This window comes from Monocercomonoides exilis, assembly GCF_001643675.1.
Source record: "Monocercomonoides exilis strain PA203 chromosome Unknown scaffold34-1095894, whole genome shotgun sequence".
Lineage (NCBI taxonomy): Eukaryota > Preaxostyla > Oxymonadida > Polymastigidae > Monocercomonoides > Monocercomonoides exilis.
The window spans coordinates 115,786-143,425 of record NW_027150579.1 but is presented as its reverse complement, the minus strand read 5'-3'; the positions used below and the strand labels follow the sequence as shown (position 1 = coordinate 143,425).

General features: G+C 35.3%; 5 protein-coding genes across 5 annotated transcripts; 2 read left to right on the top strand and 3 right to left on the bottom strand.

Annotated features, from left to right (window-relative positions):
• Positions 1-141: 141 nt before the first annotated feature.
• MONOS_8811 (uncharacterized protein) lies at positions 142-2,177 on the bottom strand (the record flags this gene model as incomplete). The annotated part of the gene is made up of 2 exons (XM_067879253.1): positions 142-1,179; positions 1,230-2,177. The coding sequence occupies 2 exons, from the start codon at positions 2,175-2,177 to the stop codon at positions 142-144; spliced, it is 1,986 nt and encodes a 661-aa protein (XP_067724062.1).
• A 119-nt stretch (positions 2,178-2,296) lies between these two features.
• MONOS_8810 (uncharacterized protein) lies at positions 2,297-3,484 on the bottom strand (the record flags this gene model as incomplete). The annotated part of the gene is made up of 1 exon (XM_067879252.1): positions 2,297-3,484. One exon carries the CDS (start codon positions 3,482-3,484, stop codon positions 2,297-2,299), a length of 1,188 nt encoding a protein of 395 aa, XP_067724061.1.
• Positions 3,485-7,657: 4,173 nt separating this feature from the next.
• Positions 7,658-9,115, top strand: MONOS_8809 (uncharacterized protein; the record flags this gene model as incomplete). Its single annotated transcript, XM_067879250.1, has 2 exons — positions 7,658-8,127; positions 8,893-9,115. The coding sequence occupies 2 exons, from the start codon at positions 7,658-7,660 to the stop codon at positions 9,113-9,115; spliced, it is 693 nt and encodes a 230-aa protein (XP_067724060.1).
• A 139-nt stretch (positions 9,116-9,254) lies between these two features.
• MONOS_8808 (uncharacterized protein) lies at positions 9,255-9,890 on the top strand (the record flags this gene model as incomplete). The annotated part of the gene is made up of 2 exons (XM_067879249.1): positions 9,255-9,385; positions 9,443-9,890. 2 exons carry the CDS (start codon positions 9,255-9,257, stop codon positions 9,888-9,890), a joined length of 579 nt encoding a protein of 192 aa, XP_067724059.1.
• A 9,742-nt stretch (positions 9,891-19,632) lies between these two features.
• On the bottom strand, positions 19,633-21,196 carry MONOS_8807 (uncharacterized protein). The gene is made up of 3 exons (XM_067879248.1): positions 21,117-21,196; positions 20,563-21,053; positions 19,633-20,503 (listed from the first exon to the last, which is right to left on the bottom strand). The coding sequence occupies exons 1-3, from the start codon at positions 21,184-21,186 to the stop codon at positions 19,745-19,747; spliced, it is 1,320 nt and encodes a 439-aa protein (XP_067724058.1). The 5' UTR covers positions 21,187-21,196; the 3' UTR covers positions 19,633-19,744.
• Between the last annotated feature and the right edge of the window lie 6,444 nt (positions 21,197-27,640).

Genomic DNA, 27,640 nt, shown 5'->3' with positions numbered 1-27,640 from the left:
TTGCCCCAACTTTATCTCTCCAAGATTGAAAAAATTTCCTCCGTATATGTATTTTCCTCTCCAGTCGAACGCTAATTATTTTTCATGGGAGTTAATTCTAGTAATCATTTCTCATCTCCAGAAATGTTAACACCATGCTTCTCAATAACAGACTAGCACTATCTTGTTCAACAACAGCTCAATCACTCCTTCTACCTTCTCAGAGAGTATAGTCTCCAAGCACAACCGCAGGGCACCGGCGCAATCGATTCTGAAATTATATCTAGTGTTCTCGGTGCGACTAATTGTAATATCTCTGCGACTTTCTTCCCCCTCAGTGCGTAGTCCTGATTTCTCTCCATCCGGCTGAGTGCATCTGCTTTTGTGTTTAGCTCTCCCGGGAGATGTTCCGTTAGTATTGTTATGTCCAGACTGTTCAGGTTCTTCTCCAGTGCTCTCAGTGTTGGAATGAGTGATAGCGCTCCTCTCTTCTTCTGGATTGTCCATCTCGTGGACATATTGTCTGTCCTCAGACAGATATGATCTATCTCCTGTTCTTTCAGCCATGCTCCTTTTCTTTCTAAAGTCCTCAACACTGCTCTGGACTCCTTCTCGTTGATTGCAAGCGTGCTCTCCTGGAGTGTCCAACTCCCGTGGACATATATCTTCTCCTCTTTGTTCTCTGTCGGTATTGTTAATACTGCACCCCATCCCAGCTCCGAAGCGTCCGTTGTTAGCTCTGCTGGTCTGTTCCTTCTCCTCAGACTCCTTGGTCTGTTCTCTCGCAGAGTTTTCCTCCAATGTGTTAGTTCTCCTAACATCATTGGGTTGGGTATCACCGTTCCATTCCAGCCTCCGCGGGCTATTGCATGCCTCAGTACGTATTGCATGCGTTTCATCCACAAGCTCGCTGGTGGGTGTTGTAATCTCACGAAATTTAACCTCCCGAGGAGTGCTGCTAAGTCCCTCGTCTTTTGTATCCTCCTCTTCTTTGCATGTGCTATCCACTTTCGCACATCCTCCAAGAGCAGCACTCTCTTCCTTTCTTGGAGCGTCACTTCCATCTTCTCTGAGTTCCACAGCCATCCCAGAAACTCCACGCTCCTTGCGGGTTCTAGCTTCAGCTTCTCCTCCGACAGTATCCAGCCCAGATTTCTCAGGAACTGGGCTATCTCCTGTGAGATCGATCTCAAAGCATCCCTGTCTGGGTGCATGATGAGGATGTCGTCCAGATATATCACCAGCTTAACCTTCCAATGTTCTCTGATATTTGACGCCGCCCGTCTCATTATCTTCGTGAAAACTCTGGGCGCATCCTTTGCCCCAAATGGCATCCCTACGTTAGCGTAACATTGACTTTGAAAGCTGAAGTAAAGGAAGGGGCTGAATTGCTCGTCCACTTTGACATGTTGATACTCACTCAATATGTCCAGAGTGGTCATCCAATCGTTCTCCTCCAGGAGTTCCACCACTGTCTTCTGGGAATCCATCTTGAAATGCTTTCCCTGCACTTCCTCGTTTAGAGCTCTGCAATCCAGGATCTTTCTCCACTTTCCGTTCTTCATCCGGACCATAAATGTCGGGTTGAACCACTTCACCTCCGACTCATGTATGGGTTTCACCACTTCGTCCTTCAATTCCTCCTCCAAGAGGGATAAATAACTGTTCATCGTCTCCGTTGTTCCCCGAAACTCCTGTCTGTGTCTTCTCTCCTCCAGTGAGATTGGGGATTGGGGACTTTTCCATCGAGCTCTTATACCACGGCTCACTAGCTTGTCTCCCCCAATCTTCTTCCACTCGCTCAGCCTGTTCACTAGTCTCCCAGGGAGTGGCTCCTTCGGTGGTCCCACTGCTGCGCAACTCCTCACTTCTGGTGTCCTTTGACAAGTCTGGATATGTGCGGTCTCTTTCCCTCCGAGAGTATCTGCAGTAGCTATCTTCCAGCTCTCCTCCAGGGCGCTCCCAATTGGGGATTCGATAACAGTCCCAAAAGCTCTCAAGACTCTCTTCTCTTCCTCCTTCCCGGATTTCCGATCATTCTTCTGTCTTGTCCTGCTGAAATTTACGGAGTCTCCTTCTGTGTTCTCTCTCCATGTTCCCATCTCGTAGTCTCTTGGGATTTCTTGATTTATTCTATTTTCTCGATGGAATGGGCTCAGTACCTCTTCGATGTTCTCGCAAACTTCTGCTAGTTCCATTCTTGTTACTATCTGTCGATTGAATGGGACTCCTTGTAGTCTTGTCACCTTTTCGGAGTTTGACAGCACTCTGTCCATCTCTGTCTCGCGGCGAAGTGCTGCTTTCTCTTCTCTCTCTGTCAAGCGCCTTTGCGCGACTCCCTTCCCCCTCGCTTCTTCCAGGTCCATTGGCTCGATCCAATAGCTGTTCCTGTTGCTGATCCTCCCTGTATCCTCGGGGGAGCTGGGGGAAGGGGAACTGCGACCGGCGCAAGTCTCCCAACTGGTGCTGGGGCATGCTGTGGAAAGACTTGTGTTGACCTCCTTCTTTCCTTGAAATTCATGAAGCACCCGTCGAAGCAGCGTTTTTGGAGCTGTCTGTATACAAATCCTTGGGTGCCCCTTCCCGAACTGTATCTTCTCGGGGGTCCACTTCTGGCCGTTGCAGGCTCACAACCTATTGTGGAGTCGGGAGATGCACCGAATCCTGTTATATCTCTTTCTGCTTGAAAAAAGCTGGTGCTCTCCACCAGTTTTTCCAGGTTCTCCGGCACTTCCTTTGACATTCCTCCTTCTAAAAAGCCTTTCGCATTTTCCCAATCCGATTGGGGTTTAACTTTCAATAAGTTAATTCTGCAGATACAGTCGGCGATAAGCGCGTATGCGCAAAACAATTTTCTCAGTCGTTCCTTCTCCTCTTCCATGAGGTGCGCTTTCTCCAATTCCTTCACAGTGAGTGCGGCGATCACTTTCGCTGCTTCGAAGCCCGATTCGAGAGCAGGCTGGAGGAATTCAATTGCTCGGATCGATTCTGGTGAGTCTCTTCTCCCTTTTGTTGTAATAGCTGTCCTAGCTTGTGCGTTCCAGCTTGTGTCTGTGTGTCCCGTGAAAAACTCCTTCTCGCTCTCCGGAATAAACGTATTCAATATGTCCTCATTCATTCGTAAGGATCCCGCCTTACAGAACTCAATGAATTTCCTCAACTCGCTCGCTTGTCTCCGGGGTGTCAACCACTCCCTGGGAAAAATTCTTGTAAAGTCTTCTGTTCCTTCTTTCTCTTGCAGCGCTCCCAGCTCTTCAGAATCCCAGTCGCTATCCTCTTCATATTCCCGTCTCCTCGTGCGGCTAACTGAACGAAGCAATCTCTCACGCTTTCCTTGTTTCCGCTTCGCGATCAGATCACAATATTCTGCGTCCGACTCCGACTCGCTCGATCTCGATCTGCTTCTTCTCCTTGCTCGTTCCCTTTTCACTTTTCTCATTGGCAGCATCCCCGTAGCTCCAGACTGAGTCGGACATGTTCCGCTCCAAGCGAATTCTTCCGTCATATTTTCCACTCTTCTTATTCTCTGCATCAGATCAAAATCCGTTCCCTCGCCGTCTTTGTTTGATAGTCAAACAGGTTCTTGTTCCATTCCGACTGCGGACAATGATGCTCTTGAAAAAGTGAGTATTGGCGAAGTTTGATCTTAAATTACCCATAAATTGTTAACAATAGTCATTATCAAGGAGCGAACATGCTCCTTGTGCTTATTTATTCGCTCGATAGAAAATAATAAACGATTTTTCGTTTTTCTGGTTTTTTGTTGAATGTTAAAATCAGAGCAACAATGTGAATGAAATAATTGCAATGAAAAAATAGATGACATGTCTTAATTTTTTTTAAAAAAGTTCCTTTTGTTTAATTTTCAAATAAAGAAAAAATTGCATATTTCGATCAAATTTCTGTTTCCGCTCACCAGATTTCATGAGAATGAATAGAATATCATTATCAAGAATTTGTTTCCATGACAGAAAAATTTGGTCTATGTGAACAGAAATTTGAGAGAAATATGAAATTTTTTTCTAAATATAAAAATTATACAAAAGTTTCTTTCCAAAAAAATTTTGACATATCATTCTTTTGTAATAAATTAACAATTGATGTCTGAATGAAAATGGCAGTTTGAAACTTCGGATTGATTAAATAAGAGATTAATTTTTTATAAATATATTATTATATAGATTGTGTACAAAATACCGGACATCGCACAAAATACCGGACAACATTATCTATAAAGGGTTTCTGGAACTTTTCAATTCTTTCCAACAAACATGCATTCAATATCATTATTTCGCACAAAACGAACATATATAAACATGTTTAACAACAATCTCTTGCATAACCCATAAGAAATTTTCTTTTAAATTCATTATTCCTTTTTCAGAAATGGATCTTATATTTGTATTTTATTTATCATTTGAATGACAAAAATAGCTGAGGAACAAGCTAACATGCACATCAATTTATAAACATATTTGTTATTTGATAAATAGAATGAAGTGATATCATCAAAAAAATTTTTTAATAAACAATAACTCAAATCATTATCTCTTATAAATGAATATGAACAACACAACTTCTCAGAGAAATATCAATAATCGCTAAATTCAAATCAGCAACATGAAAAAAAAATGAAAAACATCAAAAGCAACACTCATATTATTTGGATCTTCAGAGAAAAGACAACATTCACAAAAAAGTTTGTATGACAACTCGACAAAACATTAAAAAACTATAGATAACACAAAAATCGTTCAAGATCAATAGTAAAAAACAACTGAGATTTTAACATTAAAAGACGATTATCAGAATAAACACATGGAATGTGTAAAGTTAACATTGAAGGATGATACAAATAATGAATAAAAAAATTATTCAAACGTTATTGTTTGCAAAATTATAATCAAATTGTGAAAATTTATCAGGAACGACAAAATGTGACGGTATTGAGCGCAAAGTGATCAATTAAGTCAACCTTTCAATTCGTTTGTTCATCATTGCACAACGTCTGCAATGCTAAAGAATGAAAGAAAAGAACGGACAAATAGTGTTGTTTTATTGAGATCATTAATTCCATTCATTAAATTCAAAGAAATATAATTTAAAATTTGAAAGCATTTTATTTTTTTAGTAATTATTCAAGTAATTCTATTCCTCTTTTATATAATTTTGCCCACAAAACATTGAGGAAAAGAAAATGAAAATTTGAAGACAAAGACAGATTGTCTACTCAAATTTTTGAGAAGCTTTCAATAACACACCAAGCAGTCCACAATCATTTCTTAATTCAGTTAATTAATCTCATTTTATATTCTCCTTCCTATTGTCAATATTCACATTTCAAAAGAAACTAAAACTGTTTTTAGTGAAACGAATGATTTTTTCTGAAATCGAAACAACCACTGTTCAACTCTCTTCCAGAAAACAATTAATTGTGATTTGCTTCCCTCCAATAATACTCATCTCATAATTTATCATGTGCAACTCTCCATTTTGAGTGCTTTATTCAATCACTGACAAGATTATTTTGCTGAAACCAGATGACATAACAATCCCAATAAATTACATTCCAGAAAGCCATTCTGATTTTCGAACACAATCTTCAAAGCAGTTTATTCTGTATTTCCCCACATCTATGCAAAATTAACCAGTTTTTCCAATTCAAGCACAAATGTTCAAACAGTTTTGCATAATTAACTATTTTTAGTTTCATATTCAATGCGTTCTTCACATGCTTTAGAATGCATATTTCTTTTTCGACTTCAAATGTTCCAACGATGTTCACCTACTCAGTTTTTTATCCATCGATAAATGTGAGTAAATCGAAATCCCATTCTTCGAATACTTCAGTTCTCTCATTTCCAAAAATAGAGTTGGCTTTCTGAGTTATGCTTTTCATGAAGGCAAATAAGGGTTCATTTGCATAAGCAATAATGGATTCACTCACAAAATACGTATCTCTTCTGATACTCACGTTGTTGGCTGAAAACACGAAATATGCTATAATAAAGAAGGATTCTAACACTTCTGAATCATCCTTGTACTCAATAATGAGAGCTCCACCTCTTCCTCCAAAAGTCATATACTCGTTCACGCAACATCCAGAGAGTGTGTTTAGCTCACAGATAATGTATTGGTAGAGGCAGATGAAGCAAATGAGATACACACACTGTCAGCGGCTGTTTGTTGGCATTGCAGTTCAAAGACGTTGTTTGTCACGGAGCAGTTGGCTATTGAAAAGGTGAGGATCGGGATGAAAAGCTATTTTCAAGCTTTGAAGATAATAGATGAGTAGTTGGGTTGATCTGGTGATTATGATTGAGGCGAAGAGGAAAGAAAGAAGAAGTTTGAGAGGTTTAAATAAGAAGAAGAAGTTAATTCTATTTCAAGGAATATGATTATGTTTCATGTGGAGAATGCAGCGAAAAAGCTATCGAGAAAAACGAGGAAGAGCGCAGAAATGTGTGTCATTCTTTTTGAAAAGTCGCAAACGTTTAATTGATCTGAAAAAGAGATCAAAAATGATCAAATAATTTTGATCATTCCGTTCCCAAAATATTAAGAGAAATATTTTGTATTATTGTTTATAACACTGATTCACAAATATTAAGTTTCAATAACACCAGCATCATATGAAGTTTTTATTTTTTTATCATGCTTTTGTAGGAAAATGCACTTTTTGTTGATATAAGAGACAAACAATAATGAAAAGTTATTTTCCGTTTTTTCACTTCATCCATTTGAGTGAACATTTTTATTTTTTGAATATCAATATTACTTTTTCCATTTCACTTTGTTAGAAATTGTATAGATAAAAAAAGCTTGCATTGGAATAAAATTCTTAAAACTAATAATTATAAAAAATTCGTCAATTCATTGCTTTTAAAAATTGAATTGTATTTTAATAGTTGAGTGCATAGACTAAAGTTTGAATTAATGCTGAAATATGAAAAGTGACAAGCAATTTTTCATTGTACAGCATATGGAAATGATTTAAAAAAAATGAACTTGTTTCATAATTTTTGATTCAAATCATGAATCACATCCTGAATTGTTTCATTTCCACAATTGCATTATGTATCATATCATTTCAACTGAATTCATCATCTGAAGAAGTCCTCCTCAATAATTTCTTTATTTAAAACATCTCTTCTCTGTTGTGTATTGATGCATCATTCTTGAATGCAAATATTGCTTTTGAACAGTTTTTGGAGCAACCTTCAATTACAAAGCCTTTTAAACAAAAATCTTCTTGCGGACCGGATTGTGCGTCAGTTGTCTCTTCGCTTTTTGCATCCATCTTCTTCTTCATCATCGTCACATCTTCTTTTTCGAGAGAGAGATAAGCACTCATGTATTCTTTGCTATTTCTGTGATTGAGGAGCGAAGAGAAGACAAAAGCATGAGATGATAAGCCATCTTCATCTTTATCTTCATCATCAGCTCGTGCGATTGACTCTTCGGATGCATCGGAGGTGGCGGAATCATTCACGTTGGCAGCAGCGATGAATTACATCAAGAGAAGGCTGCGGATTGTGGGCCTGAAGCGGCTGAAGTGAATGCAAATTAAAAGATATCGTTGCTGAGGGAGCAACAGACACTGAAGGGATATGCTGAAGCGCGGCTGGTGGTGATATATGGGGATAATGTACCTTCCCACGATGTGGAGACATCTGTGATGCTTTCAGTTCAGGTAGTTGCCCAGCTTCCGTCGCTTGTAGCGTCGGTGGGAACGAAGTTGGGGAGCAAGCGGATCTTTGCAGCGGTAGGTGTGAATGCGTTCCCGTCGATCTACGATCTGTTTGACCCGTCGCTGCAAATATGGCGATCGCCACAGTCGAGGCGTGTGGAGGTGAAACTGGACGAGGAAGTGATGGGGCGAGGGGTTGCAGTGTGTGAAGTGGGGAAGATTGAAGAAAAGGGGTTGTCGGCAGCGGGGCTGAGGATGGAGGATGTGGTTCTGTCTCCAGCAGCGATTGCGCTGGCTGTGCTGGAGGAGCGAGAAGAGGAAGAGGAAGGAGAAAGGGGAGGCAAAGAGGGAGACAAAGAGGGAGAAGAAAAGGGAGAAGAAGATGGATGCAAAGATGGAGGGAGAGAGGGAGGTGATGGGAATGAGGACCAAGGCGGGTATCCGACAGCGCACAGAAAGTTTGTGGAATGAATCAAAGAGAATCAGGGGAAGCAGGAAGAAGCGACGGAGCTGCTGATTGTGGATGCGCCTGGGCTCGGCTGATGTTTGTGAAAGTGAAGAAATAGACAGTGATTTCCTCGGAGTGTCATCTGCCACAGATGATGTACTCTGCACTCGCTTTGCGTGCCTGCTGTGTTACATTGGGATACGTGAGAAATAAGAATGTTACAGTAGGAAAAGAATATGAGTGTTTGAGTATTTCTTTAATGAAAAGTCGAATTGAAATAACTGGAGATGTGGAGCAGTTGTAAAAATCAGTTGATCGTTTGACAATAATTGAGGGAAAAGGCAAATTCGATGAAGAAGTTGGGCAAGAAAGTTGTTATTTTTGAGCTGAGTGAAACATGAAGAAGAAGAAGATGATGATGAAGAAAGTAAAGAAGAAAGCGATGGAGATAAAGATGGAGATGGAGAAGAAGAAGAAGAAGAAGAAGAAGAAGAAGAAGAAGAAGAAGAAGAAGAAGAAAAAGAAGAAGAAAAAGAAAAAGAAAATTTAAATTAGAAGAAGAAGGATTAATAGTTTTCTGAACCAATTGGAGGAAGAATGAAAGAGGAAGATGTAAGCAAAGATTGGCTTTGGGGTTTAATTTGCGATTGAGTTTGTAGTAAAGTGTTGGATTTTCCTTCTTTTGATAATGATGCAATATTCATTGAAGAATATGAAGAAGAAGAAGAAGAAGAATTCTATCAGAAAATCGGTATGTTTGTGGTTTTCCTATAAGGTGTGGATTGACGATCTGTGCACTGATCCAAAAAAATCCTGCGGTTGAAAGCGCTGCAAATTGCATATGGGCAGACGATGAAAGTGCTGGAAGAGATGAACATGCAGCTTTTGAGAAGCCGGCTGGATGTACTGGTAAAATGGCGGAGATCTGGCTAAGGCTCAACGACGAAGAGATATTTGGCTCTGGAGTATTTGGAGATCTTGGTTCCACATGGGATTAGGAATGGTGTAAAAATAAAGAAGGCAAAGGTGAGAGACTTGACTGATAAGTTTTGTACGCTTGTAGAAGGGTTCGAGGAAAAGCAGAGAAGTGTGAGTTTGGTTGCGGCATCTGAATAGGTCGAAAGGAGCTGATAAGTCATGCAAATACAGATATCCCTTTTCATCTTCGGAAGCTGTGTTGTGAAGTGGCAGCATCTGTTGGAAAGAAACGCAAATGATTTGGTCACAACTTTAACGACATCGGAAGAGATATTTGAGGTGACACAAAGGTGTAAACAAAAAAGCAGAAGAAGACAATGAAAAGAAGATTCTGGTCAACAGAACAGCGATGAAGCTTGTGCATGTGTTTGGTCGAGTGTTTGCGGGGCGTTTGATACCGAGACGCAGCTGACCGGGTTGGAAGAGGTGAGACAGGCAGAGGTGCAGACAGCGAAGGAGCAGGAATCGTTCAACGCATTAGACAAGAAGCTCGGCGCAGAAGAGGAGTTCATTCAGAGAAGGCAGTCTAATGATATGTGCCGGTCGATCAATGAAGTTGCGATACTTCGTGGGCCATTGCAGATTGTCCGCGCTTTTTCAGCGGATGCTCAGATGGGTGTTCCGATGTTGTTGAAGATGGTGGCAGAGAAAGTGTATTATGCCTTTATTTCTTCTTCTTCTGCTGCTTTATCTTCTGCATGTGCTAATATTTCTTTTAGAGGTAATGAGGAAGAGATAACGCATGTTGCGAAGTTTCAGGAGGTGAAACATTCGAAGAAGTTGATAGAGAAATAATATCATCACATAGCGTTTTTTTAAACTGATTTAAATGAGCGGAGCCATTTCTATCTAGATAATGCGAAGAATCTGCTTGCGGGAGCAGAAGAAGGGATAGCACATGATATTCGTGGGTGTGTGAGGGTTCTTCCTTTTGTGCCAGCAAATACGATAAAATGCGCAGATTATTTTACGACTGGGGAGTTTTCAGAAGGATTTAAAGATGTTAGTATGTGACCGGCTTCTATGGAGAAGGAATTTGAGATTATCGGACGATGAGGAAGTTCTGCAATTTGTAGCAAAAACACAGCAACTATGCTGTATGTGAAGGATATGGAGATTGTCGATGTAAAGAAAGAAGAAGAAGAAGGAAAAGAAAAAGAAGAGAAGAAAGAGTTGGAGTTATATGGGCAAGACAAACTCGCGGAGATGAAACAGATGATTGTGCAAGAGTTTGCGTTTGATGTTAATGAAGTGTGAAAAGTGAATGAGAAAGGGAAGAAGGCGAGGAAGAATGCTGAGGAAGATAAGATGCATGCAGTTCTGGAGCATGTGTAATACGTGGTGTTGTTGAGTACGATATCAGCGCAGAGGTTGGTGGATGTGAGGATGCAAGTTTCTTGTAGGTTTGGTCCCGCTTCAAACTGGTTGTGCAAGGAAAACATAGAGCATTGTTCTGGAAGAGTGTGGAACACAGATGCTGCAATATGTATTTTATTTCTCGAGGAGTGGGGAGTTTGTGCATTATCCTGCGCAGGTGGTGATGCCGGGGCTGTTGTGCGCAGCAGCCGAGAGGAAGGGAACAAGGTGATGGTGGAAGCAGAATGGAGGATGCTGGAGGCAGAGCGGAGAGATTGGTGTGATGTGTCGAAGGAGGAGGGAAAGAAATGTCGCTGGAGTTTCTGGAGAAGGAGAACCTGCACCGAGCGGATGTGGACATGCCGATGATATTGTGGCGGTTGGAGGAGAAGAGTGTGTTTGAGAGCGTGATTGGGTGATGTTGCCAGTGTGTTAAGTGGACGGTGACGAAGGAAGAGGTGTGTGTGCAAGAGAATCGCCCGCTAATCAGTGTTCAGATGATCGTGTTTGGCAGAGAAGAAGAAAAAGAAGAGGAGGAAGAGAGATGATGTCGAACAAGAATACGATGAAACGAAAATAGAGTGTGAAGAGAGAGAAGATTGAAAAGAGAAGATAAGTTTTGAAAAGATTGTTTTAACACTTGTTGTGATCATCACTGAATTGGATGTTTCACTTGAATCGGAGACTGTCCAGCCACTTTGATCATCATTTCCTCGTATTTCATGTTTCTGTCCAGCTAAGGCCAATTCATCGCTCATCTAAATCATTCCATTCACAACAACTTTCTTTTCTTCTGTTTGCCTTGTGAGTTATTGCTTCAAAATCATTCAGGGGAATTGGACAATTCCACAGTGTGAATGGTTTGATGCAACAATATTGCTCACATATATTTCTTCTAGGTTTGAAAGGAGATACATGCACAGAGGGATTGCTAAACTCGTATTTCCATTGTCATATCCTCTCACTTTGTCAATAGAATCTAAAGAGGCTGTGGCACGTGCAATTTTTCTTGAAGTTGCAATTTCTTCCAGATAAGGCGAAAAAACAAAGATATATCTTCCCCACTTGGCTGTATTTATTCCGAATGAAAAGGATATCAAGAAGCTGGGATTTTCAGTAACAATTGAAGGTGAATTCCTCCACCATAACTGTGGAATGTCAAGGAAAATCGGTTATTGCAAAATCCTTTTGCAAATACGCTTTATTCGCCACTCCCACACACAGCATCATCGAGCCTCTTCTAGCCTGTGAAATGCTTCCGCATTAAGATAACGATAAATTTTTTGCATTGTAATTTGCATAAATAATTGATGTTATAAATGTTAACTATCTTCTGGAAACTTATCAAGCAAAAAAAGAAAGTTTTAATAATCCATTGAAAAATGAAACGTTCATACCAAAGTTTAACAAAAACCGTTTTATTTATCCATTATTAATGTTAATCTTCCTTATGCGTTCTATCTTCACTTTCATGTTAAGTTTAGGTATGCAATACACAAAGAAAAATACTATTCAAATAAAATTATGAATTAACATTGAAAATTTAGTATATCAGGAAAAATAATCGAAATACACCATGTTTATTTTATTTATTTAGAATTGCAAAGGAGTTCAATCAAGTGAAACCCTTTTTCATTGAAAAACAAAAATTTATATTTTGATCAAAAAATTTGATACATAATTTTTTGAAAAAGAATATATCTTCTCATAAAGAAGTTTGTTATGAGCCAACAAACATCACTGTGAAAGATTAATATTTTCATTTGTATAATGGTAACGGAGTGTTTTTTTTTTAACTTTCATGGTTCTATTTTTTGATCTGTAGCGACTTTTCAAAAAGAATGACCCATGTCGAAAATTTTTCAATTTCAAAAGATAGACAATTTGTGAGATGAGATAATTTTATTTTGCTCTTTTTCACATTTGAAACATTTCTCTGACACATCAAATTGTTTCAAACGAATTTTTTTAAAAAAGTGTAAATAACTTATAAAAGAATATTTGTGTTTTTCTTTTAAGCGAATATAAACATTACAATTTTTCCTTATTTATTATCATGAAAAACCTGAATGGCTTCCAAATGCTTTAACAATCAGATGTTATTTTTCAAAAAAAAGTGAATTCGATTCACTTTGATCAACAATTGAGAAAAGCGTGTTTTGAACAAAAAATGAATCGACTTAATAGCAAAACGTTTCGATAACAAAAAACAAATGATTCATAAGATGCAGAAATGCAAAATAGATTGTTTCAACAACATGTTTTCTCTCCAACTGTATTCCAAAACTTCAATATTCTATCAGATAGAAAAACACATTTTAATGAATTGATTGTTTCATTTTCAAGATGTCAAATCTTCAAACAGATAAATCCTTCAGATTACAACAGTTAAAATTGATCACATACATCCATTTTTATTGACTCATAAAACAAATGTTAAAAAATTTCGTTTCATTTTGTTTAATTCTTGTTGCAATGAAAACGACAATAAAAACTTGTATTGCTTTAAGAATTTTTCAGTTGTCACACAATTCATTTTCCTTCGAACGATGAAAATTGTTTATTTAATTTTGTATCAGAATATAAAAATGAAACAATACTACCTGTTCTCTGTACGCAAATTTAACTTTTTAGAAAATATTTCATTTATAACTTTCAATTTCAAAAGTTCTTTGCCACTATTGTTAAATAACTTGCAATTTGAATCAATTTGTTTTCCAAAAAATATCCCATAAATTATTAAAGACATCATTTTTCATCAAATTTCAAGCTTAACAAAATATGCAATATTTTTCGATGAAATGCGTATGTATTTGAAATTATTTTGCTCTCATTTTTTTGATCGAACCTTATTTTTTATTTTTGTCCGGTATTTTTTGCGATATCTGTATATTTCAAAATTCTTTGATAAGAGATTTATTCATTTTTTTATCAAAAAAGATGATATGTATCTCACTATTTATTTTCACATCGTTTATGATCAATATTGTACTTTTGCTTCTATGAGATGAAAAATAAATGAAAAAACAAGAAAAATATTCTGAACGTTTTGGTAATATGCAAATGTCCTAATATTCATAATCACCTTTTTCATTTTTTCAGGCAGACCTGTGAGACATAACATGCTATTTTTTTCGACTTTTGCTACTTTAAATAAAAAAAGGAAAAGAACAAATAAAAATTCACATGAATCAACAAAACACAAAATAATGTTTGAAATTTTAAATAAAATAATACTGACTCTGTAACGTAACATTCGCCATTCACTGACTCAGCATTCCGATACAGTCCTCGTATCCTTCTTCTTCCGTTTTTTCAAACATCATTCTTTTCACCTCTTTTCGTTTGGCTTCATCGTTTTCCTTAATGTTCATTCCCTTCAATTGCATGCAAATATTCCGGAAAAATACCACAGAGTACTTAATAATTTTTTCAAAAGTGCCAAATTGAATTATTATCTTCAAGGCCAAATCAACGGCTCTGCTCTTCAGTAAATCCTCAACTCTCACTGTATTGTTATACGCTGAATATTTCAATGATTCAATGCAATTTTCGCTTATTTCTCTGTAATTCTCTTTCGCTGCCTCAAATACATTCACAATACAGCTCATAAGTCCAACTGATTCTTCACTCCACAATTTGCATGTCAACAAATTAGGATTTAACACTTTGAGCCATTTCTTTAAAAAGATAACTTCTTCCTTTTCTTTTCTTCTTTTCCTCTCCATTTTTCTTCCAATCAACATTTCTAACCAGTTCTTCTAGTTCTCTTCTTGCTTCTCCCACAAAATGCAGCCCATTCATAATAACTTCTTCCAAACTGTCATCACTGAAGAATCTGTATATAAAAAATTGCTAAACAGATTGATAGGCAAGCCGTGTCAGGTTGCGATGTTCTTGATGATATTCGATGATTTCTTTGATTTCAGTCAAATACAGTTCGTTTTTAACAAACTGATAAGAAATAAGAAAAATAATAGCAATATCAAAAATGAAACATAAATGATCATACACGTTCTGTTTGTATGCAACTCAAAGCCAACAAAGCTATTTCAACTTCTTTTTGAATCTCCTCATTTTCCTCCTTGTTCAATGCAGCTTTCAAAAGGCAAGGCACGCAGATTGAAACAATATCTGTTGAAACAATACAATTAGAGAGCATCAAATAACATTCACAAAGATCAACCAAGAGCTTTTTATTCTTTTCTTTTTTTTTTCTTCTCTTCTTCAGCGATCGTCTCCTCAAATCTTTCGAAAAGCAATGAACAATTAAATCCATTAACATACACGCTTTTCATAGTTTTCCAATATCCCATATGCTTCAGCAACATGGCTATATTTCCAGATAACAATTTCTTTTCTTCAATCATTTTGTGAATTTTGTTGAACAGTTCTTCTGTGAAAACTGATTCAAATTCTTTATCGTTCATTGCATCAAGTATTTCATTCATTTCTTGCATTTTCTGCTTCTGTTCAATTTCGGTGTAGCCTTCCAGCTCAGAAAACAATTCTTCAAAAAAAAAAAAAGAAAGAAATCCAATCAAAAAGAATTTCGTGAACAATGAATGCACACTATTGAACTTTTTTGTGTTGTCTGTCTCCTAGATTTTTTGTAGAAATTTTCATTCAGAAAACAACACCATTTTGATATTCACAATGAAAGTTCATTTGATTGGATTGAAGAAATTGATGAATAGGTTAAACTTAAAAAAGCTTAAAAAATATGTGTTCATACCATCACTTTTTGCATTTGCGTTTTTGACAAACTAGCTTCGAGAAAACCAACGTTTAAATTTTTTCTTTATTTGTTATGGATTCCGTGATCGAATTTTCATCTTGAAACTGGAATATTCCATTCACTGATTGAGAAATCCGTGAATGAACATTACCTGTAGAACAAAGAATATTATTTCCTGTGTGACAACAGACAATGGTGGAGATGCAATATTTTTGAAATTCTGCCTGATTATTTTAGGTAATTGGATGGCCAAGGAGAATACAACAATTTCATCAAACACAAAAAGATATAATGAATGTGATTTTTATAGTCCTATTGATTGTGAAGATATTTCCGTCTGTATCCTTTCGAAAGTGCAGGAATGTGAGTTATTGTTGAAATGGCCAATCTCCACTTTGGAGAGCAATACGATGAGAATGGAGCAGATTATTACATAGCCATTGGGAAATAAATGAAGTTACGCAAGATACATGATTTTTATTTAGTGCAAGAGGTGAAAACAAATTCAACTGATGTTTTATTAAATGAAGACAAAAGAGGATGGTGTTATGTGAAGGACAAAATCTGCACATAATTATGAAGTGTTTTGGAATATAAGGAAAGGAGAAGCTTTTTGTTCAAGGAAAGCAACTGACAATATCAAGGGAAGGATATTTATCACAAAACAGGCAAAATTTCGATGAAAAAAGAGGACCACCAAAACAACATTTTTATTTATAAGGTTTTCCTGTTTCTTGGACTCCGCTAGAGAGCTATGGAAAACGAAGGAATTCTTTCTTTGATTCCGCTTTTGCTTCAAAAGATGGAAGAAGAGCAACAACAACACGATCAATAATCAGATGCCAATTGCTTATCACAGACTCTGGGCCAGTTGCCTCGGAATTTTTTTGTTCAAAGCATCTGCCATTTGAATGAGAAAGGCAATTATCATTTTTTTTGTTTGGTTGGTTCAATTTCGCTACTCGCATCGAAAAAAATCACCATTTTTTTCTTTTTTTTATTTTTAATTGTCCTCATCATTCAACAAATTCATTATCATACTCCCATCTTTATGCAAATGAATGATTTATTGGATTTTGTGCACCAATCATTAATGATTGCATTTAATCAGCCTCATCATCTGCAACATGAGAATAACTGAATGAATGACAACTTCCCCCCCCCCCCCCATTTCTCTTCCTCAACGTTGTCGAAGGACAGCCAATTAATTATGTTCGTATTCACATTTCTTTTCTGCACCCCTCTCATCATCTCGTTGACTGTTGATGCTTTTCATTCACGCAATGATGAAGAATTGTGATTGTTTTTTGATTTCCTCACGTTTTGCATCTTTATCAGATGATGCGAAATAAGCAAAGAAGAATTCCGAAAGAATTGAATTATTAAAGGGAAAAAAAGCAAAGAAGAAGAAGAGGAAGGAGGAGGAGGAGGAGAAGAAGAAGAAGGAGAAGGAGAAGGAGAAGGAGAAGAAGAAGAAGAAGAAGAAGATGATGATGATGATGATGATGATGATGAAGAGGAAGAGGAAGAAGAAGAGGAGGAAGATGATGATGATAACAATTACCAGATTTGACACGCAATATTCGCAGAAGAAGTTGAGAAGAAGAATTTGAAACGTGAATGATGGGATCCTTTCTGTTTTCGTGTCTGACAGAAGAATCTGAATCCATTTTAAATAATATCAGCTCCAATTTCTGTGAAAAACACATTCTTCGGAGAATACAACGGTAGTTGAAGGGAATGTTATGATGGACTGCGAGCTCAGCGAAAAAGATGACGCCAAAGGCAAAGCATTCAACAAGTTGCAGTGCAAATCAATAAAATGAGTATTTCTTTAGAAAGAGAGATTGATAAAAAAAAAAGGATGGGCTTTCAAGGTGTTTGAATGGATTCTTAATAACATTAAACACCTTTGCGTTCAGCTGATATCGTCAAAGTCAATGAAAGTGTTTCATGATTGTGAAAGGAAGATTGAGCTTGCTCAAAAAATTTCTTCAGAATGTGGATCAGAATGCCTTTCGAGCGTCTCTTCGTTCTTTTTGAGTTACAAATTCAAATTCAGTTGCAATCTTGACTGCAGAGATTGGAAATCAAAAAACTCTCCAAAGTGTTTTCTGCACTAATCTCAAAAGAAAGGGGGTCTTCATTGTATTCCTCACGAACTTTCTTTTCAACTGAAATAAAGTTGCTTTGGCAGCCATAGTTTTTGATATTTACCAAGTAGCAACAAAATATCTTATGATGTTGGAATACAATAAAACCCGAGGATCTGCATCTTTTCTGTTGCAACTTGCCAAATTGTTATTCTTAAAATTATCAATTTCCAAATCTATAATTCCATTTTCGCCATGAATCATTTATCCTCGATCCTCTTCCATTCTGATTGTTTTCTTTCGTGTTATATTGCAAAGATATGATAATTCTTTTGTACTGCAGATTCATTTTGATTTTCTGAAATTCGTTTCTTTTGGTCTTTAGCAATCCAATGAGTTGTTCGAAATAGAAGCAAATATTAGTACTAATGAAAGTAAATCAAAACGAATCACAATGTGTGATGATTTTTTCATTTTTATACTTCTCAATTACAAAAAAGTTAAATTTTTCCTTCAAGAATTTGATTTTCCTGTTGAAAAAAATCTCCTCAAAAAGAATTCCTATTTCATAAAAAAGAAAAATAAATTCAATTCCTAATAGAGGAGAAAATGGCTTGTTGAAAAAGAATGAACTCACTAATTTTTTTAGAAGAATAGTTTTCGAATAACTTTTTGTTGATTTGATCAAAAAGAAACTGAAGATTATTATCTTTGACTTTTACGGCCAATCCTTGTGATTTAGTGTAAATTTCTTTTGCACGTCTATTTGAAAGCAAAATCAAAATAGTTTGTGTTAGATCCCTTTCTTTTTTTCAGATAATCAACAAACGATGTTTGAATTTTCATTTATTTTGTTGCCAATCAAGCTCTGCCCCTTATTTTGATTATTTTTTTCAACAAGAAGAATGAGTGCACACGATTATGAAAATACTGAAGAAAGAATGCAGATGATGAACAAAAGCAGAAAATCGGAGAAATAAATGATGTTGTTGATGAAATGAATGAAGAAAAGAAAAAAGAGGGAAAAAATGAAAAGCTTCTGGCTGATCTTTACGAATGCTATCTTTTGCTTAATACATTGTTTTCTTCTGAATTATTATTAATATGTGTGCACTGTCTTTTGAAAGTTGCTTTGAACAAAGAGGAAAAAGAAGAATCACAAAAAGAAGTGGAAATGGCTCTTCTTGCATTGAGCAATGTTGGATATCAGGTTTGAGAACATTTTTCCAATTTTGATGTTTTTTTTTTTTTTTTCTTGTTTTTTGATTGGAAAATTGAAAAAGAACTGTATTTTACTGAAACCAAAGAGATTCTGAAATATCATCAGGAACATCACAATTTGACGCACCTTGCATATCAGTCTGCTTGGTAATTTTTGGTTGCAAGATTGCACAACAATCGATCTTTGGAAAAAGTTATTGCGAACGAACTGTATTTTGCAAGAGAGGTTTAAAGAGAATTGGAAAAGCTGACAAAGTGCGTGAATTGGGAGAGAAAAAAAGAGGAAAATGGAGGAAAGGAAGCGAAAGAAGTGCGTTTTATCAAGAGATGGTTCGACACATTGTATGATTTCTTAGATTGCTGTCGGTTTTGGAATGAAGAACTTGCTGGACTTATCAACAGCATTGTAAAAGTTCTTCGAGCAGCAAGAGAAAACGAAAGAGAAATTTACAGCTGGTGCATTTGTTCCTTGAGAAATGCAACACAAAATAGAATTGTGAAAATTAATGACTTGTTAAAAGGAAGAGATGTTTGTGCTGTTTTGGAAGTGTTTCAGAGGCGCACGTTTAAGGACAAAATGATATATGAAAGCTTGGTATTTTTTACACGTTTTTTAAGGAAATTGAAAGAAAGGGGGAAAGATGAAGTGGAAGAATAGAAAAGAAAGAAGATAAAAATGGAGATATTCGAAAAGATGGAAGAAGAAGGATACGAAGATAACAAAACGTGCTTTCTTGAAACTTTAGAGTTTTTTCAAGGTTATTATAATTGTAATTTATCGTTGGATGTTTGTGATTATTTTGTGAGCATTTGAGGAAATTGGAGGAATTTCAATTAGAAAGCCAAAAATAAAAAGAATGGTGAAAAAACTTACATTTTTTCCTTATCCTCCATTTTTTGCATTGAACATTTCAGCTTTTCAAACTCAGAAATTTATTTATTGAATGAGTTTTGCGAATATTGGATTGTATTTTTGAAGTTGAAAATATTTCTTTTCACAAAGCACATAGAAAAATTCAACAAGCTTGATTCTTTTGTTTTTCATTTCTTATTTCTTATTTTTGATGATGTTCTTTTTTTTCAAATGTTCATTTTTCTTGTAAATTCTTGATATTCTTTGAAAAAGCACTTTCATCTATTTTGCAAATCATGACTGTTATTTTGTTGAGTGAATGAGTGTTCTGCACAAAAAATAAAAAATGGAAATGCAAAAAGATGAAGTGAATGTTTATGCAAAAAAATTATAAAAACACAAAATAATCAAAACAATTCTTAATCAACTGAAAATCGCCAAATGCACTACAGTAAATATAATGGCCTAACCAGATGATGATATCTTCATATCCTTCTTCTTCCATCTTTTCAAACACTTTTCTTTTCAACTCTTTTCTTTTCGCTTTTTCCTTTTCATCTTTTTCCTTTTCTTCCAATTTCCATAAAACGACCATAAAAAAACTCAATAGATCACTCACAATTCTGTCATTCATTGTTTGTTGCTGAATTTCATCCAAAACAGCATCAATAGAACCACTTTTCAGCAAGTCATCAATTTTCCCAGCTCTGCTTTCTGCTGCTTTTTTCAATGAATAAACGCATTGATTGCTTATTTCTTTGTAATTATCCCTTGCTGCTCGAAACACCCGAACAATGCTTCCAACAAGTCCAACAAATTCTTCATTCCGCAATCTGCACTTAGAAAAATAAAGGTTCAATACTTCGAGCCATCTCAATAAAATAAGTTCTTCTTTTGTTTCTTTTTCTCTTTCCTCTTCTGTTCTCTTCCAATCTACATAAATCATCAGTTCTTCCATTTCTTTTTTCGCTTCTCTCGCTAAATGCAGCTCATTCGCAATAGCATCTTCCAACCTTTTGTCGTTGAAAAATCGATAAATTAAAAACTGCCAAACAGACTGATAGGCAAGCCGTGTCAGATTATGATGTTCCTGCTGATATTGGATAATCTCTTTGATATCATTCAAATTCAGTTCTTGCCCCATATCCTTTTAAAGAAAGTGAGAGATTCAAAAACATCAAAAAAACAAGTCAGTGGTTCTCATACTAAATATAGAACATTGCTCAAGGCCAGCAATGCCATTTCCACTTCTTTTTGTGTTTCCTCATTTCCCTCTTTCTTCAATGCAACTTTCATAAGACAGGGAACACAAATTGAAAACAATATCGAATTGAACCGGTTGTTAAGCAAAAGATAGCATTCAAACAGATCAACAAGCAGCTTTTCATCCTTTTCTTTCTTTTTCATTTCTTCATCAATGATCATCTCCTCAAATCTTTCGTAAAACGAAGCTTCTTCAATTCCATAAACATGCGAGAATTTCAATACCCTGTAATATCCAAAGTGTTTCAACAGCACGAGTGCGTCATTCATCAAAAGCTTCTTTTCTACAAACATTTTGTGCATTTTGTTGAGCAGTACTGGAGTGAACATGGATTCAAATTCTTCTTCATCCATTTCATCGATCACTTCATTCATTTCTTCTATTTTCTTTCTTTGTTCATCTTCATTGCAACGCTCCAACTGATCAAACAATTCTTCCATGATCATCAAAAATCATAAAACATGTGATCAAATAAAATACAACAATAAAAGAAAACTCGAATATTTCTCTGAAAGGGAAGACTCCTGAACATCATTATTGGATTTATCTTTTTTGAGCATTTCCATTCTTTCTATTATGGAAAAGATCAATATGCTTAAAAACTTCAAATAAAAAAATATCATCAAAAATAACTTTCCATGTTTATAATTGACAAAACAAAATAAAGGCCAAACTCAAATCCTTTTTTTAAAAGGAAAATGAATGTGAAATCGAAATCACAAAGAGGCCAAAGGTATTGGAAGTATTTAGCAAAATACGAAAGAATTATATTTCTTTCTGATCGGACCAACAATCATTCATATCATTGAGATGAATGAAATTTCGATTGAAATCTTCAACGAAAAGGGAAATATTCCACATATTTGGTGCAGAATGTGAAAAAAAATATATTTTCATTTCAACATTCTGAACAACATGAAGAAGAAGCCAAAAGACTTTGAAAAGATCTTTTCAAAGAAGAGATGAAAAAGAGCAGTTTGTTCATAAATCGTGTGTGCACTTCAATGCTCCTTTAAATAAAAATTCATTCATTTATTTTTCTTTTTCGATACTCACATTTTGAGTTATCTGGAAGCTTTCCTTCATCGAAATGACTTTTTCTGCAATTTCAGAGTGTTTGATGGTTTTTGCAAAAATTTAAGATTGAATAATTGATAAAAATCATAAAACATCGAGATTCTTTTGTAATGCGTTCCTTTTTTGTGTGGGTTGTTCAGGCTGAAGGAGGATGGATGGAGGGGATTTGCCCTTCGCAACTAACATTTTTTGTAGCTCGGAAACTTAAAAACCGAATGCCAAAGAAGCTGCTCGAAGCAACAATGGACAGCAGTGATAGCCAAGCATTGAAAGAGGTTCTATTCCAAAAGATTTTAAAGTTGAGCGAAGATGAACAAAATTGAGATGGAGAAGGAAGATTTATGCAACATGCAGAACCAAGCTCATGTGGGATCTTGAATTCATTTCAATACATTTATCATATTAAAGCGATACAACTTAATGTGTATTTGTCTCCAAAGAGGCTTGTTTCGTTTTTTGGAAAATCATCATTTTGTGTTGTTTTGATGGCTTCAAAAGCAACCTGCAATCATTTGTGAAGGAACTCACATTCATTTTGTTTGTTTCATTGAGCTTCTGGCAGTATCTTCCTTTTGAAAGTGCTTGTCTTGTTTCCTTCAATCAGAATCGTTGAATCACTTAGAGCATCTCTCAATGGTCACTCTTTGAAGAAAGCAGACATGAATGGAATGGAGATACTTCTGCGGGCAAACGAGACTATCCACATATTAAAAAGTGGAGAAGGAGATGAGGGAGAAGAGGAGGGAAAGAAGAAGAAGAGAACAATATTAAAAATAATAATAGCATTGATATTGTGATAGGCCTGATGAATGCACCATTTGCATGGAGTCGCTTTGATGTTGCCAACAAAAATGAAAGAGAATACGAAAAAAGCAACAAAACAGAATTCGAATGTCAAGAAGTTTTCAAGAGTGAAAGTGAGGGAAAACAAGAGAAAGATAAGTTTTGATCATCGCTGACAATTTTTGAAGCTGCTGTATCATCAGCCTCTTCTTGTCACCATTGTCTTTCCTCCTTCCTCTGCTTCTCACGCTCCGCCTTCATCAGGTTGAATGGCCTAGATGACTCATACTTCCTCAGCCTTTTCCTCTTCCCATACTCTTCATTATCTTTCTCTCTCCCTCCCTCTCCTCCCTCTCCATCAGTGGATTCACGCACTCTCCTCTTCCTCCATATTATCATTGCGAGTCAGCACTGCTAGCATTGATTCAAAGAGAGGCTATCTGTTTGGAATGGAAATGTCATTTGAAAGGAAATGTGGCTTATGCGTCTTAGGCGTGCAAGTCAAAAGAGCAAAAATATTTATTATTTTCTGTTCTTTCATTTTTTTTCTTTGTTACTGATAAACATTATATTTATCTTTTCTTTTTCTGATTTATTTTTTTCCTTCTTCTTATATGCATCACAAATCCGTTATTCCCTCCTTCCCATTCCAGATTCCTTTTATCTTCAACATCACCATTAAATCCAACATCCTCTTCCACACTCCCTTTTCCCCCGTCCACTTCGCTCGTTTCTTAAAGTATCTTTTCGGAACAAGACTTGTCTATTCTTCCCTTTGGAGACGAAGCAGAAGTGGGTGAATGAAGACATAACCAATCAGGAAATGGTGAAGTATGAGGACAACTTTGAAGAAACTCAATCCATTTTGTTGGACGAGGAAGAGGGTGTTTGTGTTGGATGATATTTTGGCGAGCGCTAAATGAGCAATGTTGGACAAGCACTTGTTGCAAAGTTCATCAACCAGCTGCTGAAAAGGGAAGATTATCATTGTCGAAACACACTACATAAAATGTCTGCCTTGTTTTGATGCATCCATCGCGATGGAAGAAAAAGAGATGATCAGAAAGGTCAGTTGAGTGGAATAGTTGAAAGGGATTATGGTGAAGATGATGGTATTGGTTGAGAAGGAAGGAGAAGATGAGGAAGAAAAGAAAAAAGAAGGAAGAAGAAAAAAGGGGGAAAAACTGTGGAAGATGATAGAAAAAAGCACATATGGAAAAATAATTATGATTCGGTCGATGTTCCTTCTTCATCTTCAATAGGGTTATCATTTAACTCCAACCCATTTTTTTATTCTGACCCAAATTTTTGAAGTTAAAAAATTAGAAAAATTTAAAAAAATACAAAAGAAGAATCAATTCTTCGAATTATCTTTTTTTTCCTGGTTTTCTTTGCATCTCTTCGTTTTCCTCTTCGTTTGGGTCATCATAAATAACAACAGAGCGTTTTTTTTTTCTTTTGATTTTATGTTTGAATTCAACCATTTCATCTTTTTCGTTTTCTATCATTTGTTTCATGTCTTTTTCATTCTCCTTTTCTTCATTTCTCCCCAAAAATCTATCCCAATCGTCGAGAAGTTCTTTTTTTGTAATTAACTTTCCAAAACAATCAAAACTGTTACGATGGGAAGGAAGTGGATATTTTTATGATTTCGGTCGTTTGCGAAGAACCGGACTGAATGTATTATGAAGGACTCCGCTTTGAATAAAAGCTTTTTTAATGACAGAAGGAGTGAAAGCGGAGTAAATTGTTTGAGGAAGCACGTCGACAATTGCTTTTCTCGAAGCCGACGATGATGCAGATGATAGAACATCAAATGAAAAAGAAAGAGAAGTTTTGAGAGTCGCAAATACTCCTCTATCGAGTGGCTGAGGCAAATGAGTACTGTGGGGGATGAATGTTTCGATATCTATGTTATATTCTAGAAAGTTTTTCAAATTGAAGGATCACCGCGTGAAGGATGAGAGTCGATGAAAAGAAGGCATTTCTCTGTTTCCAGTGACATGCGCTTTCTCCTTTCAACGATGGAAGGGAGAAGAACTGTTTCTGCATATTTCTTGAAATCTAGCTTGTCCATCCAGCCACTTTTATTGGGCCAAATGTCCAGAGTTGGAGAGAGAAAAGGCTTCAGTTCGTCCGGTTGTTTAACACTTTGCCAGAGAATGATGCAAGGCAATGAATAACCATCTGCAGCAACGACAGCAACAAGTATTGCGTTGTCCATTCTTTGTGCTTCTTTGCAATACCCAGCGCTTTATCCAGATGGATGGATAACTTCAATATTGTCAGGAGATGGAACTCGCAAAGATGATTCATCAACATTGAATAAAAATGAAGGTGTGTAATGATCTTTTTCGTGTTGACCTGTTACCATTTGATAACAGGGCTTCATCACGGTTTGACATGACACATTCAACCGATTTATGTCTTAACCATTTGGTTTGCTCTTCCTTAACTCGGGATGCCGCTTCAAAAACCCGGACTCCGCAGCATTTGAAACTTTGATATGTGGCTCGTTTTCTTCTTTTGTGTCGTTCTAAACATTTTCCATCTGAAGAAAAAATGTAATTGTTACAATAAAAAACTTTAACAAACCAATTTTCTTATTATTTTCATTATCAAACTGCTTCCACAAACGGAGTCTATTTTAATAACGTCCATTACTGTTTCTTCCTTCTCTCTGTTAATAACCTGCCGTCTCCCCTGTCTTCCTATTGTACTTTTTGTTCGCAAAACCCGAACTGCGTTTTTTATGCTGCTGCGGCTGAATTGCTTAGAATTGATTGCTTGTGTTATCCTGACGACGCCATCATTCATGATATGTGCCATTCGTTCTAATGAATTTTGATTCTTTCAATAATGAAAATTTAGCATGGCATGTTTTAATTTTTGTTTCCCTTCTTTTCTGTTTTGTTCAATAAGAATTTTCATTTTTTTTGTATTAAGGTTTTGATCTAATTTTCATATTTTTTTTAAAAGTTATTGAATTTCACAAAAAAATTAAAAAAAAATGATTTGAAATGAACAAAGTGGCTCTGTTCCCCTTGAAACCAACCAACTTCTCGTGGAAGCTTGATGAAAGGTTTTGAACTTCCCCATCTCTCTCTCTCTCTCAATGAGAAATAGGCTTCATTTCAAAAAACATTTTAAAAATTCAATATAGAATACTTTAATACAAAAAATCAAGTTATTATTTCAAAAAGTGGAACATAAAATATTTGTAATAAAAAAATAGGTCAGAGAAAAAAAAGGTGGGGGTTAAATAATAACCCTATCCACTTCTCAATTCTCTTTCCAATCTTCTTTTATTTTATCTCAACAATCTTTATTTTCATCCTCTTTATTTTCGCCTTCCTTTTCTTCTTCTTTTTTGAGAAGATTGTTCCAAATGCTCCACACAAGAAAATAGATTCATATATATATTGGTTCCAATTTTTTTTTTTGGTACCTAAAATTTTCTGGTTTTTTTAAGCTTTTGCAAATACAGAAAAATAAGCAGAAACCTTTAAAACATCATTATTTACTATTTCCGTGAATATTTTTTTACCTTTTCCGTTTTTACAAAAAAGATCTTGAAATATTTATTTTACAAACGCGATCAAAGACATGCTCGTATTTCCACGAGCTTTTGAATTTGATAGTTTTTCTTGTTGATGTTGTTTTTAAACTTTTCTTTTTTATATTTTTGGTTATATTTAAACAATGAGAACCCTTTTTTTTCTATAGATTTCACACCTCATCATTTTTTAGTAAAACTGAAATAAAAACAAAGCCAATATTATTTAAGCCTTTTTTCTTATGTTCAATCAATGCGTTTTTAAGTGTAATATCATATATAACAGCTCAAATAGATTTATATTTGTGCATGATGAGTTTAACACGAAAAACAAAATATCAACTTTCTCATTTTGTGTGCCACTTGTTTTTTGTTAAAAAATTTTTTTCCACATGGGTGATTATTTTTGAAATCATAACTTTTTTCGGGGTGTTGTTTTTTCAAAGATTGTTATCCTTTGGGAAGAAATTTAATATTCAAATGCAACAATCACCACAACTATTATAAAAAGAAATGATTTTTCCGAATAAAAGATGAAAATGTTTTTTATCAGATTTTTCACTTTTCACTGTTCATTTGTTAATATTCAAAAGAAAGTTTTGAACCAAAAATTTTATGAAGAAAAAAAATGATTTAAAAAATAATCACCCACATCACATATTTGCAACAAACAATAATACATTATTTGAACATTAGAAAAAAGGCTTAAATAATATTGGCTTTGTTTTTATTTCAGTTTTACTAAAAAATGATGAGGTGTGAAATCTATAGAAAAAAAAGGGTTCTCATTGTTTAAATATAACCAAAAATATAAAAAAGAAAAGTTTAAAAACAACATCAACAAGAAAAACTATCAAATTCAAAAGCTCGTGGAAATACGAGCATGTCTTTGATCGCGTTTGTAAAATAAATATTTCAAGATCTTTTTTGTAAAAACGGAAAAGGTAAAAAAATATTCACGGAAATAGTAAATAATGATGTTTTAAAGGTTTCTGCTTATTTTTCTGTATTTGCAAAAGCTTAAAAAAACCAGAAAATTTTAGGTACCAAAAAAAAAAAAATTGGAACCAATATATATATGACAGTAATTCTTTTCCTCTTTTGAATTTAAATTAGCTATCAAAAAACGATCAGTCTTCAAAAAATGAACACCCCGAAAAAAGATATGATTTCAAAAATAAACGCTAATATTATCCCCCAATTTTTGAAATGTCACTTTTTTCGTTCGTTAAAGATAAGTTCATGCAGAATTTTCGATTAAAAACAGTTTAAGAAAAAATCCAGTTCGAAAACAGTCACAAAAAATTGGGCAAAATGAATGATGATTAAAACCGAGCTTCCAGAAAAGTGCTATTAATCAAATATTTATGAATTAAAACGAAATCATCAAAATAAATGAATACATTCAAAAATTCATTTTTAAAACTTCTTAAAAATTCAAGATTTAGAAAATATTACTTTTCATTAGAAATATGAAGCAAAACAAAGTTGTTGGAAAACAAATATTTGAAACAATTTATTATATATTTATAATGATCAAATTGAGAGAAAACAGAAATATTCAATCGACACAAGACAATGATATTAAAAAAATCATTATCCAC